General features: G+C 44.5%; 1 protein-coding gene across 6 annotated transcripts in view; it reads left to right on the top strand.

The window, feature by feature from the left end:
• DYM (dymeclin) overlaps positions 1 to 15,164 on the top strand; it is a 279,747-nt gene that overhangs the window by 18,843 nt on the left and 245,740 nt on the right. For all 6 annotated transcript variants that reach the window (XM_087885550.1, XM_034401768.3, XM_034401769.3 and 3 more), the window contains exon 3: positions 3,884 to 4,078. In XM_087885550.1, the coding sequence (XP_087741676.1) occupies positions 3,939 to 4,078 (140 nt within the window). In that variant the 5' untranslated portion in view covers positions 3,884 to 3,938. The remainder of the gene's footprint in view (positions 1 to 3,883; positions 4,079 to 15,164) is intronic.

Genomic DNA, 15,164 nt, shown 5'->3' with positions numbered 1-15,164 from the left:
ACATGCATGCCCACACCTATAATTCAATGCGCCTCGCCCCCCCACATGCATGTGCTCCCCCCCTGTGTTCCCCCCGCTTTTGGCACGCAATGGCAGGGTGGGCCCGGTAGGCCCATTTTTCGCCCTCCCCAGGCTCCAGAGGCTTTCTTGGGCCCTGGGGAGGGCGAAAAACGGCCCTCCCCACCCCCCCCCGGAGGCCCTCCAGAGGCCAGAAACGGCCCATTTCCTGACTCCCCATGGGACCGGAAGTCCTGTTTTTCGCCCTCCCCAGGCTCCAGAGGCTTTCTAGGAGCCTGGGGAGGGCGAAAACAGCCTTCCCCACCACACTGGAGGCCCTCCGGAGGCCGGAAACAGCCCGTTTACCAACTTCCGGTGGGCCCGGAAGGTCTGAAAATCAGCTGGCCAGTGAGTGCATCCGCGCTGGACCTGAGCTAGGGCAACGCTTATGTGCCCACAGATATGGCTCTGTGTGCCACCTGTTGTTGTGGCCCCGCCCTCTGAGCCTGTCCCATCGGAGGAAGAAAGCTCCGAGCATGAGGAAGAGGAGTCAGCCAGGCCTCCCTCTCCAGGCCCCTCCCCTCTGGCACTGTCTCAGGTGCCGGCCGAGGGAGAGGAGATTAGCAGAGAGACAGGTGGCTCGGATGAGAGCGAGGGAGAGACATCATTCCTGGACGCACGCCTCCGAAGGCGTGATAAACGATTGCAGCAGCTCAGGAGGCGTGCTAGGGATTAGAACTGAGTCACTGGACCACACCCCAGAGACTATATAATAGAGGGTGATGGCCAGTGATCCTTGTGACGAACAAAACTAACCTTGGATAGTCACTAAAGCCTCGTTCGGAACTGCTGGGAGGAATATTTATTGTTGTTGGACGTTTGGAAGCTGAGTATTTATCTTTCTGTTTTCTGTGGAAATAAAAGCACTTGGCAGACGGCGGGGTGTGTTCCAAGTGCTTCCTTAACCCTCGGCTGGCTGTGTTTGTGTGTGTGTGTGGACGGGGACAGATCACCTGTGGTACGTGTGCCATAAGTGTGCCATCATGGTACTAGAGCATTCATAAATGACAAGTAAGAATCTTTGTTGTGAATAGAATAGGGAGGTTTTATTAGTGAAAAGGCAACATATTCGACTCTACCAATAAAGGTGCTAACGTCATTTGGCATGAACCATCTCTGGATAAAATGTTTTGTTTTGTTTCCTTTTTTACATACGCACTGTTTTGTTCATTAACAGCCTATCCAGAAATACATTAGCTTAATTTAAATGAGACATATTCCCAGATACTTACGTGTAGACCAACCTTCCCCAACCCAAATATTTTGGGATTATGAGTCCTAAATCCACTGAAAACATGATAGTTAAGCATGCTGCTTGTAAACCCACATTCATCATTCTAGCCAGGGGTGAAATCCAGCAGGCTCTGACAGGTTCTGGAGAACCGGTAGCGGACATTTTGAGCAGTTCGGAGAACCGGCAAATACCACCTCTGGCTGGCCCCAGAGTGGGGTCGGAATGGAGATTTTGCAATATCCTTCCCCCAGGAGTGGGGAGGGAATGGGGATTTTGCAGTATCCTTCCCCTGGAGTGGGGTGGGAATGGAATGTGTAGGAGTGCCATGCCCACCATATTGTTTCGATGAAGAAAGATGCGTAGGCAGGATGATGGTTCACGGGAAGGCCCCTCGGGTGGAAGGCACCTTGATCAAGGCACTTCGGTGTGAGGTACCTTGGGGAAGGCACCCTGACTCCATCCAAAAGGCTTCCTTTTATTGTCATTTTACAACTATCATGGCAAAACATTAATCAACGTTTACTTGTCCTGATTTGCTAAAGAAAGCTCGTGAAGTCCACATGGATCCCTCGTGTTTCCCTCATGTTATTTCCTGTGACAGACAATTGCCTACGTGTTGGGCCCCCATGCCTGGTATATCTGAGATAAGGTCTCTGCCAGACATCCTGTTTCTACATTCCTAATAAGATTAGGATTCTGTGGTAACGTTGTTTACCCAGTGCGGTTTGCCGACAACTGAGATAACACCATCCCCACACCACCAAGCAACACCACGCCCACCAAGCCACGCCCACAGAACCGGTAGTAAAAAAAAAATTGATTTCACCACTGATTCTAGCCATTGTCTATCCGCTGTAGGACGAGGGCCTCTTCCTCATGTTTCCAACCAATACAGTCCTGAGCTTTCCTTTGCCAATTGGGCCCGCAATACTTGCTGATGTGATCGATCCATCTTGTTTTAAGTCTCTTTTCATGGACACTTTTTATGAAGTGGGATCCATTCTATGACTGCCTTGGTCCACCTGCCATCAGTTCTTCTTGCTATGTGACTAGGCCGTTTCCATTGCAATTCATTTATTCTTTTGTATAGTTTCATTTGTTCTCTAATCCATGTGCGGGTCTTCCTATCTTTTGTCTTGTGATGCCGAAACCCACGTTATTTGGAGAAAACCAAGTTAAAGGAAGGTATTAAACAGAACTGAAGCTGAAAGATGATAATCAGGGGAACTGCAGGTAACCCTGACTTACAACCGTTCGTTTAGTGATTGCTTGATGTTACAAGAGCACTGAAAAAACTGACAGCCGGTCCTCATGACTACTGCAGCGCCCCCACAGTTACGGGAACCAAATTGGGGTGCCTGGCAACCAGCTTGCATTGACGACGGTTGGGTCCTATGATTGCTATTTGCGATTTTCCCAGCCAGCTTCTGACAAGCAAAGTCAATGGGAGAAGCTGGATTCACTTAACAACCACATACATCACTTTTAACAGCTGCAGTGATTCACTTAACAACCATGCTGGAAAGAGTCGTAAAAGAAGGCACGACTCACTTAATTAGCACACATCTTGCTTAGGAGTGGGAATTTTGATCCCAGTAGTTATTACTAGTTAAAATGTAAAGTAGCCCAGAGGTCCCCAACTTCTGGGCTGTGGCCAACTCCTGGGCCACGGCCTGTTCAGAACGGGGCCGTGGAAATGGTGGGTGAGCGTGTGTATGCATGTGCAGCTCCACTTGCATGTGCAGTGTAGGGGTGAAATCCAGCAGGTTCTGACAGGTTCTGGAGAACCGGTAGCGGAAATTTTGAGCAGTTCGGAGAACCGGCAAATAGCACCTCTGGCTGGCCCCAGAGTGGGGTGGGAATGGAGATTTTCCAATATCCTTCCCCCAGGAGTGGGGAGGGAATGGGGATTTTGCAGTATCCTTCCCCTGCCATGCCCACCAAGCCACGCCCACCAAGCCACACCACGCCCACCAAGCCACACCTGCAAAACCGGTAGTAAAAAAATTTGGATTTCACCACTGGGCAAGCAAGCGAGTGCGTGCAGCTCCATTTGTGTGAGCGGGTTTTGCATGTGCCTGCTGCTTCCGCAAACAGAGCTGCGCGCACTTGCCCACCGCTTTTGGGGAACCATCCCCCCCTCCCCCCCGCTGGTCCACCAAGCCGGAAAGATTGGAGACGGCTGCACTAACCCGAATGGTTATCTCCTAGTTTTCCAGTTCCATTTTATGACTTTTCTTGTCGCAGCTGTTAAGCGAATCACTGCAGTCTATAAATTAGTAACTCGGTTGTTAAGTGAATCTGGCTTTTCCCATTGACTTGTGTTTGTCACAAAAGGTGATCACATGATCCCGGGACACGGCGACCGTCATAAATATGAGCCAAGTGTCTTGAATTTTGATCACGTGACCATGGGGGGGGATGCTGCAAAGCTTGTAACTTTGAAAAACGACCCTACGTCACCTTTTTCCCCAGTGCGGCTGTAACTTGGAACGGTCACTAAACGAAGTGTTGTAAGTCGAGAACTACCTGTATTTCCAGACACACTGCAGACAATGACGATGTTATTGTATTTCCTCCATCTGTTTGCAGGCTTTTCATCGATGACATGAAACCCTAAAAAAGTGCAGACTGGATTAATGAGAAGATGGGAGCAGCAAGCAGCAGCATCCATGACCTTCCGGAAAATGAATATTTAAAGAAACTGTCGGGACGCGAGGCCATCTCGGAAAATGACCCGTTTTGGAATCAGTTGCTTTCTTTTAGCTTTACTATCCCAACAAACAGGTAGGTGTTACACAAATAATGTTTAGTAATGAAAGCAGAACAGATTCTGCAATAATGTTGTGCTATAGAACAGGGGTCTCCAACCTTGGGAACTTTAAGACTTGTGGACTTCAACTCCCAGAGTTCCTCAGCCACCAAAGCTGGGAGTTGAAGTCCACAAGTCTTAAAGTTCCCAAGGTTGGAGACCCCTGCCATAGAGTTTCAACCTTGTTAACGCTGAAGACTCTTTTCCCCCCCATGTATACAAAATGGACTGTGATACACACACAAACGCATGCACATGCACACTTTTTGTATTAATTGGCAGTTTTTGCTGCTGCTGCTGCTATCATACTATTATTGTTATCCTTGGGATAGTGACATTATTTGGTGGGTGGTATTCCTTCTTTCGAGAGTGGTCTGTCGGGGTTTCATTTTAATGGGTGCCATCATGTATATAGTCATATATATATATGACAATTTTAATGAGACGCTCAGGCTTTTTAGCTAGTTGAGCAAAAAGTGTTTTTTGTTTAAAAGGTACTGTATTTTTTGGAGTATAAGACGGACCTTTTTCCCCCAAAAAAGAGGGGGAAAATCTGGGTGCGTCTTATACTCTGAATGTAGCCCTGCCCAGCCTCTCCCACGGAGATTTCAGTGGGTGAAAAAAGCCTCAGAAACGAAGCTTCAGAAAAAAAAGCCTCCAAACAGAGCTTCAGAAAAAAAGCCTCAGAAACAGAGGAAGTTTCAGAGGCTTTTTTTCTGAAGCTCTGTTTCGGAGACTTTCAGAGGCAGAAAAAAAAGTTTTTTCTGAAACAGAGTTTCAGAAGTTTCAGAGGCAGAAAAAAAAGCAAGGCACAGAGGCCAATCCACCCGCCAATCAGCTTTTTTCTTATTTTCCTCCCCAAAAACTAAGGTGCGTCTTATACTCCGGTGGGTCTTATATTCTGAAAAATACAGTAATTTTCCTAGAACTCTGTTCACAGATGACTCGCCTATGACAGGGGTTTCCAACCTTGGTAACTTTAAGACTTGTGGACTTCAACTCCCACACATTAAGCAAATCTGACTTCTCTCCCCCCCATTGGATTTTTCTTATCAGAAGCCAGCTGGGGAAATTGCAAATGGTGATTACATAACCCTGGGATTACTGTGCAACAGTCATAAGTACATACCGGTTGCCCAAATTTGGATCACGTGATCGTAGGGATGCTGCAATGGTTGTAAGTGTGAAAACTGGTCATAAGTCACTTTTCTCCGGGCCAGTGTAACTTCAAATGGTCACTAAATGAATGGTTGTAAATGGAGGACTATTCTGGCACTCTGGCAGTCTCAATTATTTAATTTGGAATCCAATGGTACATCAGAACTCAGCATTGATTGCTTCCAGGAGGTACGATGAGTACCAAAAACGATAAATACCAAACACATTTTCCCCATAAGGAATAATGTAGTAACCATGTTTCCCCGAAAATAAGACCCTGTCTTATATTTGTTTGAACTCCGAAATAAGCGCTTGGCCTTATTTTCAGGGAGGTCTTATTATTTTGGTGCATGTGGAGCAAGATGGGGCTCCTCTTGCTGTCTTACCTGATTTCCAGCTCTGCTTTTAAATATTTTTAGGGAGGGTTTATTTTCGGGGGGAGGCTTATTTCAGCACATGCGCTCAAAAGCCCGATTGGGCTTATCCTGTTTCCCCTAAAATAAGACATCCCCTGATAATAAGCCCAATTGGGCTTTTGAGTGCATGCGCTAAAATAAGCCCCCTCTGAAAATAAGCCCTCCCAGAAAATAAGTCTTCCCCGAAAATATTTAAACACATGAACAGCTGGTCCCTGCCGTTTCCTCTTGCTCCACGCGCCCCAAAATAATAAGACCTCGAAAATAAGGCCAAGCGCTTTTTAGGATGCCAGCAGTGTGCTAACTACAGTGTGCCAACTACAGGTAATCCTTGATTTATGGCCAGTCGCTTAGTGACTGAAGTTATGAAGATCCTGAAAAAGCTACTTACAACCTGGTTTCGAAATTCCGATGGCCGGCCTCTCTCCCCTGCAGTCATATGGCTGCATTTGAGGCACTTGGCAGCTGGCTCACATACATGTATGGCTGCTTGCAGTGTCTTGTGGTCATATGAATGAACTGCCCCCGGAGATACGGAATATCCCTGATCTCCGTGCTTTCCGCCGTGCCCTCAAGACCCTGATGTTCCAACAGGCGGGGCTAAACATACGAACATGCGAATGATTTTTTAAATGTTATCTAATTCTGGGTTTTATTTAATTGATCAAACTAAGTAACAATTTTAATTAGCAATTTTATGATGTTTGTGTGTCTATATTTTTCTTGACTGTACACCGCCTTGAGTCCTACGGGAGAAAGGCGGTATAGAAATATAATAAATAAATAAATAAATAAATAAATAAATAAATAAATAAATAAATAAATAAATAAATAAATAAATAAATAAATAAATAAATAAATAAATAAATATGACCACGATTTACAATGTTTTTGCTAGAAACTGGCATATTGTTATTTTTTTAAAATAACTGCAGTGTTTGCTTAACGGCTGCAGTGTTCACTTTATGACAGTCGCATTTGCTTAATGACAGTCGTAAACTTAGGCAGAGTTACGTAGTGACCCACTTTTAAGATGGTCATGATTTATGACCAAAATTGGGAGCTCAGTTGCAGTCATAAGTGGAGGACCACCTGTAAACCCAGTCCTTTTAGATCTTGCCCTGCCTGTATATTACAATTATTTGTTGGGATCATTACTTTTTAAAATGTGTGTGTTTAATGTTGCTGTACTATTTTGCTATTAATTCCGACTATTCCTGCTTTCCTGATAATTTTTTTTCATATGGAAAGCTTTCATCCTATTTCTTAATCTTTCTTATTATACTGTGAACGAACAAATATTTGTATTCAGTGCCAGCACGTCTCGGTGCTCAATAAGTATTTAACAATACTTTTTATACTGTAATGATATATATATATATAGTGTTTAGATATAACTTGAGAGTCAAAAAGCGTCAGAAAAATGTCTTGAACACTAGATGGTGCTGATGTATGGTAGCTGAGTAATTTAGTTTTGGAGTGGATGTTTCAATTGTGCAGTTAAGCTACTTCAAACGTAAATTGTTTCCTTAATGAAATACCGCAACGTTGTCGAGAATTGCAGTCACATATACTATGTGTATGTTTTGCTGTTGTACTCAAGCTGGGATATCTTCTCAGCACACACATTTCTAATGAAATAGATACAGGCGCTCTTTCTTATCTCTTTTAAATCCTTCTGGATTTAGAACCAGCCCTGCTGTGGCATCTGAACAGTTTGTAAACCCATTCTGCGATCACCGTTTAGCCTCATCTGAAAGTGTTACAGGGAGCAGAAGGATGGGAACATAGGAACGTGAGGTTTATTTACCTGGCACTAAACCAGGAGTAAAAGGGACGCGGTGGCTGAGTGGCTAAGACGCTGAGCTTGTCGATCAAAAAGTCGGCAGTTCAGTGGTTCGAATCCCTAGTGCCGCGTAACGGGGTGAGCTCCCGTTACTTCTCCCAGCTTCTGCCAACCGAGCAGTTCGAAAGCACGTAAAAAAATGCAAGTAGAAAAATAGGGACCACCTTTGGTGGGAAGGTAACAGCGTTCCGTCCGCCTTTGGTGTTTAGTCATGCCGGCCACATGACCACGGAGACGTCTTTGGACAGCGCTGACTCTTTGGCTTTGAAACGGAGATGAGCACCGTCCCCTAGAGTCAGGAACGACTAGCACATATGTGTGAAGGGAACTTTTACCTTTACCTTTTAAGCATTTCAACTTGAAATTCTACAGACTTTTTTCGTGGCGTGCTTTTAAAATTGCAACAACCAACCAGCCAAAAATGGGTGCCTAATGTCCCATTGTTTTTCATTGGGTGGGGGCTTGGATGGGCGGGGGATAAGATAGGTAAGTCTTCCTCTTCTTCCATCCCCATACAGACTTTGAGAGTGTTACATGTTACAACTGCATTCACAACAGCCGTAGCGGTTTCCTGAACGAACGAAGTGGGACCTCTGGATGCCAAAAGGTTGCTCATCCTTTTGCGGGATCAGGGCTTGGCGTTCCATCTGAATCACTCTGTTTTGTTATTCTGTCTCCCTGAAGGGTTCCAAGATTTTGCTAAAAATGATGATATTTATCATGCTGCATGATGTATGGGAACTCTTCTTGTTAAGTGAGCTTGTTTAAACAGTAATGGTTTCCCGACATAATCCTAAGATTAGCCAACCCTTCTTGACCATAAACAAACTTTCTTTAGTGCCTCTTGGGGATATCAAGCCTTAACAACAGCAATCACTCATTCATGTGTTCATTGTTTAGATTAGTCTTCTGCCTACTCTGTGTGTGCTTTATTTTTAATTCAAATCACATTGCTTTTTGTCTTAGGGGGATAATAATAATGAGTTGCCCCAATATATATTAAGGAAGGTGAGATAACAATATAATGCAATAATCATTAAATGGAAGGAGATGGAAGAGGAAGAAGAAGAAGAAGAAACTATTTTACTCAGTCTGCTTTATATGAATCAATACAATTTGTTGTTGTTAGTTGCGAAGTCGTGTCCGACCCATCGCGACCCCATGGACAACGTTCCTCCAGGCCTTCCTGTCCTCTACCATCCTCTGGAGTCCATTTAAGCTCACCCCGACTGCTTCAGTGACTCCATCCAGCCACCTCATTCTCTGCCATCCCTTTCTTCTTCTGCCCTCCATCGTTCCCAGCATTAGGCTCTTCTCCAGTGAGTCCTTCCTTCTCATTAGGTGGCCAAAGTATTTGAGTTTCATCTTCAGGATCTGGCTTTCTAAAGAGCAGTCAGGGTTGATCTCCTCTAGGACTGACCGGTTTGATGGATGGCCTTGCAGTCCAAGGGAATCGCAGGAGTCTTCTCCAGCACCAGAGTTCAAAGGCCTCAATTATTTGGTGCTCAGCCTTCCTTATGGTCCAACTTTCACAGCCATACATTGCAACTGGGAAAACCATAGCCTTGACTATACACACTTCTGTTGGCAGGGTGATGTCACTCCTGGTCAAGAAACATTTAAACACAGGCTTCTGAAACCAATTTTATAGAATTCTGGATCCTGGCTACTGATTTTACAGGACTGGACTCTTTGTTGTTAGTTGCAAAGTCGTGTCTGACCCATCGCGACCCCATGGACAACGTTCCTCCAGGCCTTCCTGTCCTCTACCATCCTCTGGAGTCCATTTAAGCTCACGCTGATTGCTTCAGTGACTCCATCCAGCCACCTCGTTCTCTGCCGTCCCCTTCTTCTTCTGCCCTCAATCGTTCCCAGCATTAGGCTCTTCTCCAGGGAGTCCTTCCTTCTCATTAGGTGGCCAAAGTATTTGAGTTTCATCTTCAGGATCTGGCCTTCTAAAGAGCAGTCAGGGTTGATCTCCTCTAGGACTGACCGGTTTGATGGCCTTGCAGTCCAAAGGACTCGCAGGAGTCTTCTCCAGCACCAGAGTTCAAAGACCTCAATTCGATAGAAGCAGGATAATGCCTTTGTTTTTATTTATTAGTCCAATTTATATGCCGCCCTTCTCCGTAGACTCAGGCTTACAATGCATTATTGCAATAGCCTGCATACTTTTTTGTATATACCTGCTTATTAGGGCTTTTGGCCCCCACTAAGCTGTATTGTTCTATACAAAGTTGGCTTATTGCCCCCACAATCTGGGTCCTCAGTTTACCTACCTCGAAAGGATGGAAGGCTGAGTCAAGCTTGAGCCTGGTGAGATTTGAACTTACACTAATTGCAGGCAGCTGGCAGCTAAGTGCTAGCACTTAACAGCACTTTAGTCCACTGTACCACCGAGGCTCTTCTTTCCATCCATCCATCCATCCATCTTGTATGCCGTTCATCTCTCAAAGGGCAACTCTGTCCATCCACGGTATCATGGATGAGACTGTAGGAATGAATTTCCTCCTTCTTCCTGCAATTTCTGACCCGCCAATTGTGTTTTGGAGGGGTGACGTGCGTAAATAGGGATACACTTCGAAGACAACCCCCCCCCAAACTCCAGGTTCCCTTACAACAGTAAAACTGTGCTTGTGTAGGATTAATAGATTTTTTTAAAAAAAGACTAACTTCCTGATAAGAGCAAGTTGTCTTGTGGCAAATCCATTTTTCAGATACGAATTGATTGACCGTGTCAAGATAGTTTCACAACCGGAAACTCATTAGGATTCATTTAATTCCCATTGCCATTTAACTCTCCCATAGGGGAACTTTTCCTCCAAAGGAACTACCAGGATTCAGTGACAGTGGAGAGCTTCCCGCCCAGTTTCCTCTGCATTACTTTTATGAAAGTAGCCTACCTGTTTTAATTTTGAATTGCAATTTTTAAAACCGTGTAGGATGACGACAGACAGAATCGGGGGGGGCGGGGGAACGAGGACGGATGGGACGGAGTCAAGAGAGGAATCAGCCTGGAATCTGGTTTCAATAAATGGTCTAAATCTCGACGGATGGATGGTCTAGGTCAGGGGTCTGCAACCTTAAGCACTCAAAGAGCCATTTGGACCTGTTTCCCACAGAAAAGGAAACACCGGGAGCCACAAAACCAGGGTGGGTGTGGCCAACTCGATGTCACTCACTTCTACCAGTCACATGACCCCTCCCTAGCCACGCCTACCCAGCCGGTCTTTAGGACAGAGAACCAGTTGTTAAAAAACACCGGGAATCACAAAACCCCTTTGACATATCTCTCTCTCCCCTCCCTCCCCCCCTCTCTCTGTATCTCTCTCTCCCCCTCTCTCTGTATCTCACTGTCTCTGTCCTGGCCATTTCTCCATCCCCCGCCATCACCCAGGCCAGGCGAGAAGTGACTGGGAGGGGAGGGCGAGGGGTGGGGTTGGCCAGTGGTGGGATCACCCGACAGGGGAGCCACAGTAGAGGGCCCAAAGAGCCACATGTGGCTCCAGAGCCACAGGTTGCTGACCCCTGGTCTAGGTCTAAGTCTTCTTGACTCTTATCAAGTGCCAATTTAGTGCTGGCTCGGTTAATTGACCGATTTTTGTGTATGAGCATGAACAATAAATAAGCTTAACTAGAGCTTTACATCGGAGGTGGGATTCACATAATTTACCTACCAGTTCGCCCAGCACCGAAAATGTGAGACTGCGTGCCTTCCACACATGCGCCTGGCCTCAAAAACGTGCCTAAATAGGACAGCATAGAGCCTGGGCGGGGGGGCGGGGCCCACCCACTATTTTTGCTACCAGTTTGTCTGAACTGGCTGAATGCCACCTCTGCTTCACCTGTGGCCCTGATTCTTCGTGCCTGGTCTCTGATTATCCTGTGCACAGAGCTCAGCTTCTGCTTATTTGCCCTCTTTAGTGGTGACAACGTTTTCTGTCCTACCTGCTCTTCTGATGCTACCTGTGCTTCATTTGTGAACTTTATTGAACAGTAAAGTAAAGTACTTAAACAATTAAGTATCTATGGGCAAGGAGTTTTCTTTATCTCTCTTAAGTATCTTTATCTCTATCCTTCTATTTCCTTATGTTAACATTGCGTGAAGGGTGGGAGGAAGGACATAGTTAAGACTCCTTGCGTCTTGATTTATGGCATTCAGGTAGTCCTCAACGTAAAACGGTTCATTTAGTGACCGTTCAAAGTTACAACGGCACTGAAAAATGTGACTTTGGACCATGTTTCACAGTTTATGACCTTTGCAGCATCCCCATGATCACGTGATCAGAATTCAGACGCTTGACAGCTAATTATTTTTTTTATTTATTTTATTTTACTTCAAATTTATATACTGCCCTTCTTCCTGGGATCTCAGGGCGGTGTACAGCCAGATAAAAACACATAATATAAACATTAAGAACAGATTAAAAGGAAATATCTCAATTTGGCCAGAAATTTAAAAAACATACAAATTTAAAATCATTTAAAAGGATTTGTTAGGCCAGCCCGGCTTGTTGGAAAAGGAAAGTTTTATTAATATTTGTGACGGTCGCCGTGCCCCACGGTCACGTGATCCCTTTTTCCGAACTTCTGACAATGGGGAAGCCAGATTCACCTTAACAACTGGGTTTCTAACTCGTCCACTGCAGCGATTCACTTAACAACTGTGGCAAGGAAGGTCGTCAAATGGGGCAAAACCAGGGGTGAAATTCTGATAGGTTCTGGAGAACTGGTAGCGGAAATTTTGAGTAGTTCGCATAACTGGCAAATACCACCTCTGGCTGGCCCCAGAGTGGGGTGGGAATGGAGATTTTGCAATATCCTTCCCAGGGGTGGGTTCTACTTACCTTTACTACTGGTTTGCAATGGAGCTGCGCGCACGTGCTCTTCTGCGCATGCACAGAAGCATTTTGATGACGTTGGGGTCGGTGGGCGGAGCCTCCCGCCGGTTTTACTACCGGTTCTATAGAACCGGTGTGAACCGGAGGCAACCCACCACTGATCCTTCCCCTGGAGTGGGGCGGGAATGGAGATTTTGCAGTATCCTTCCCCTGCCTCGCCCACCAAGCCACACCATGCCCACCAAGCCACACCATGCCCACCAAGCCACGCTCACAGAACCAGTAATAAAAAAAATTGGATTTCACCACTGGGCAAAACTCACTTAACGGTTTCAACAGAAACATTAACAACAGAGAATTTGGGCTCAGTTGTACCTGAACCTGCTCTTAGACATGGGTGTATTGTTTTCTTGCTGGAAAGTATCAAATCTAAAGCCGAATTTGCTAAAAAAAAAACAACAACCAAAAAAACCCAACACAATATGCTTCCCTGAATGCATTCTGTTTCACTTTGTTCTTTTTCCCCTGGGTTTTTACAAAAGGTTGGTGGAAGAACAGGACGTCTGACCCCTTAATGGAAAATCCTAAAAATAGCTAACTTTTATGTTGCTTTAATACAGGAGTTTTTTTTAAAAGAAAGGGAATGTGATAAATTACTGATAGGTCTTACGCATTTCATTGTTATTTTCCTGTGGATAGTTTTATCATATAGTCCTGTATAATTTCATAATACGGCTGGAGGGAATTAGGGTAATTATTTCGTATGTGTGCGAAGGATCATAAGGAAAGTATAATTAAAGCGCTATAATATCCGTGGAAGTTACTTTGGAAGACTCATTTAAGGCTAAAAGATAAATCGAGGATTAAGAATAAATTGGGGTATTTTTTTTTTTTATTTGATTTATATGCCGCCCTTCTCCGGAGACTCAGGGCGGCTTACAATGCGTTAAGCAATAGCCTTCATACTTTTTTATATTTATACAAAGTCAGCTTATTGCCCCCATAAACTGGGTCCTCATTTTACTTACCTCAGAAAGGATGGAAGGCTGAGTCAACCTTGAGCCTGGTGAGATTTGAACTTGCAGTAATTGCAGGCAGCTGATGTTAATAACAGTGCTTTAGTCTGCTGCGCCACCAGGCTCAGCAGGTAACTTATTCTTACATACAAAGTACATAATAAATGTCCCTTACTAAGGGGAATTATATAAAGCAGTGTTTCTCAATCTTGGCAACTTTAAGATGGGTGGACTTCAACTCCCAGAATTCCCCAGACAGTGTGGTGCTGAAGTCCACCCATCTTAAGGTTGCCAAGGGTTGAGAAACACTGACATGCAGCAAAATGATAAATATTTATGTTCACTATCTTTTTTTTTTCCTGTGATGATGTCTGTGCCTGTTTTGAAAGAACTGATAGTGTGTGGACAGTTGCTGCACATTTTTGATGTCTTCAGCCTGCTTGGGTGGCTCTTGGCTGGGCTCTGGAGTTGTGTAGAGGTCAGAGGGAGTTCAAGTGTGACTTTTGGACAAAAAGATTCAGAACTATTTCCTTTACGACAGTCCACAGATAATAGAAAAGTTTGTTGTGCCTACTTTATCTTGGAAGACAGAAGTGATTGACTAGCTGTGGATGAGGAAATGGATTTTTCCTGCCTTGATAGTGATAGAGATGGCTGAAGGCATTTTTTTTTCTGCCCCGTTTGACTGAAAAAGCTTAATAGGAAGGAGTGGTCCCGGCCTTGTAATACTCGGAACAAACCAGCAAAAGGACACAAGGCTTTTGAGATGAGGAGGGGATAACAGAACATAACAGAATAACAGAATTGGAAGGGACCTTGGAGGTCTTCTAGTCCAACCCCCTGCTTAGGCAGGAAACCCTACACCACTTCAGACAAATAGTTATCCAACATCTTCTTAAAAACTTCCAGTGTTGGAGCATTCACAACTTCTGGAGGCAAGTTCTTCCACTGATGAATTGTTCTAACTGTCAGGAAATTTCTCCCTTAGTTCTAGGTTGCTTCTTTCCTTGATTAGTTTCCACCCATTGCTTCTTGTCCTACCCTCAGGTGCTTTGGAAAATAAGTTAACCTCCCACTTATTTGCAGCAACCCTCAAATATTGGAACATTGTTTGTCTGAATTTGTGCAGAAACGGATGCTAAAATGCGAAAATTTTGTCTGGGACATTATTGCAAAAAAGGGGGAAAAAAAATTAGTTGGGTGTTGATAAATGGTAAATAGCAATAGCACCTAGACCTATATACCGTTTCATAATGCTTTTACAGCCCTTTCTAAGCATTCACAGAATCAGCATATTGCCCCCAACAATCCGGGTCCTTCTTTTATCGACCTCGGAAGGATGGAAGACTCAATCAACCTTGAGCCGGTCAGAATCGAACTCCTGGCAGTGAGCAGTGAGTTAGCCTGCAATACTCATTCTAACCACTGCACCACCATAGCTCCCGGTCACTTATTTATTTATTTATTTATTTTAAATTTAAACTTATTGATCAAAGGTTTACTTCAATATTAACTGGCAGGTTTGAGCTTATTCAAACCTATGTCCCCAAACCCATCAATTTATTCTGGGAAACAAGAATGGGCTTCAAATGGGCACGGCAAAGCAAAAACGTTAGTGTCAGTTTAAGCAAATTAAAAGGTTGCTTAATTCAACCTCATTTTGACCGTTTAGTCATTTTCTGCCGCTAAATGTTGTGAAACTTTTAATGTTAAGAAACTCCGTGAGATATAATAGTTATCATAAACTTTGCAAAGATTTGCCAAGAAAACAGCAGCAGCAGCAA

Source organism: Pantherophis guttatus, chromosome 2 (genome assembly GCF_059756535.1).
Source record: "Pantherophis guttatus breed Tessera chromosome 2, ASM5975653v1, whole genome shotgun sequence".
In the NCBI taxonomy this organism is placed as follows: Eukaryota; Metazoa; Chordata; class Lepidosauria; order Squamata; family Colubridae; genus Pantherophis; species Pantherophis guttatus.
Note: the sequence above shows the minus strand (reverse complement) of the source record. Positions and strands in the feature narration are given on the sequence as shown.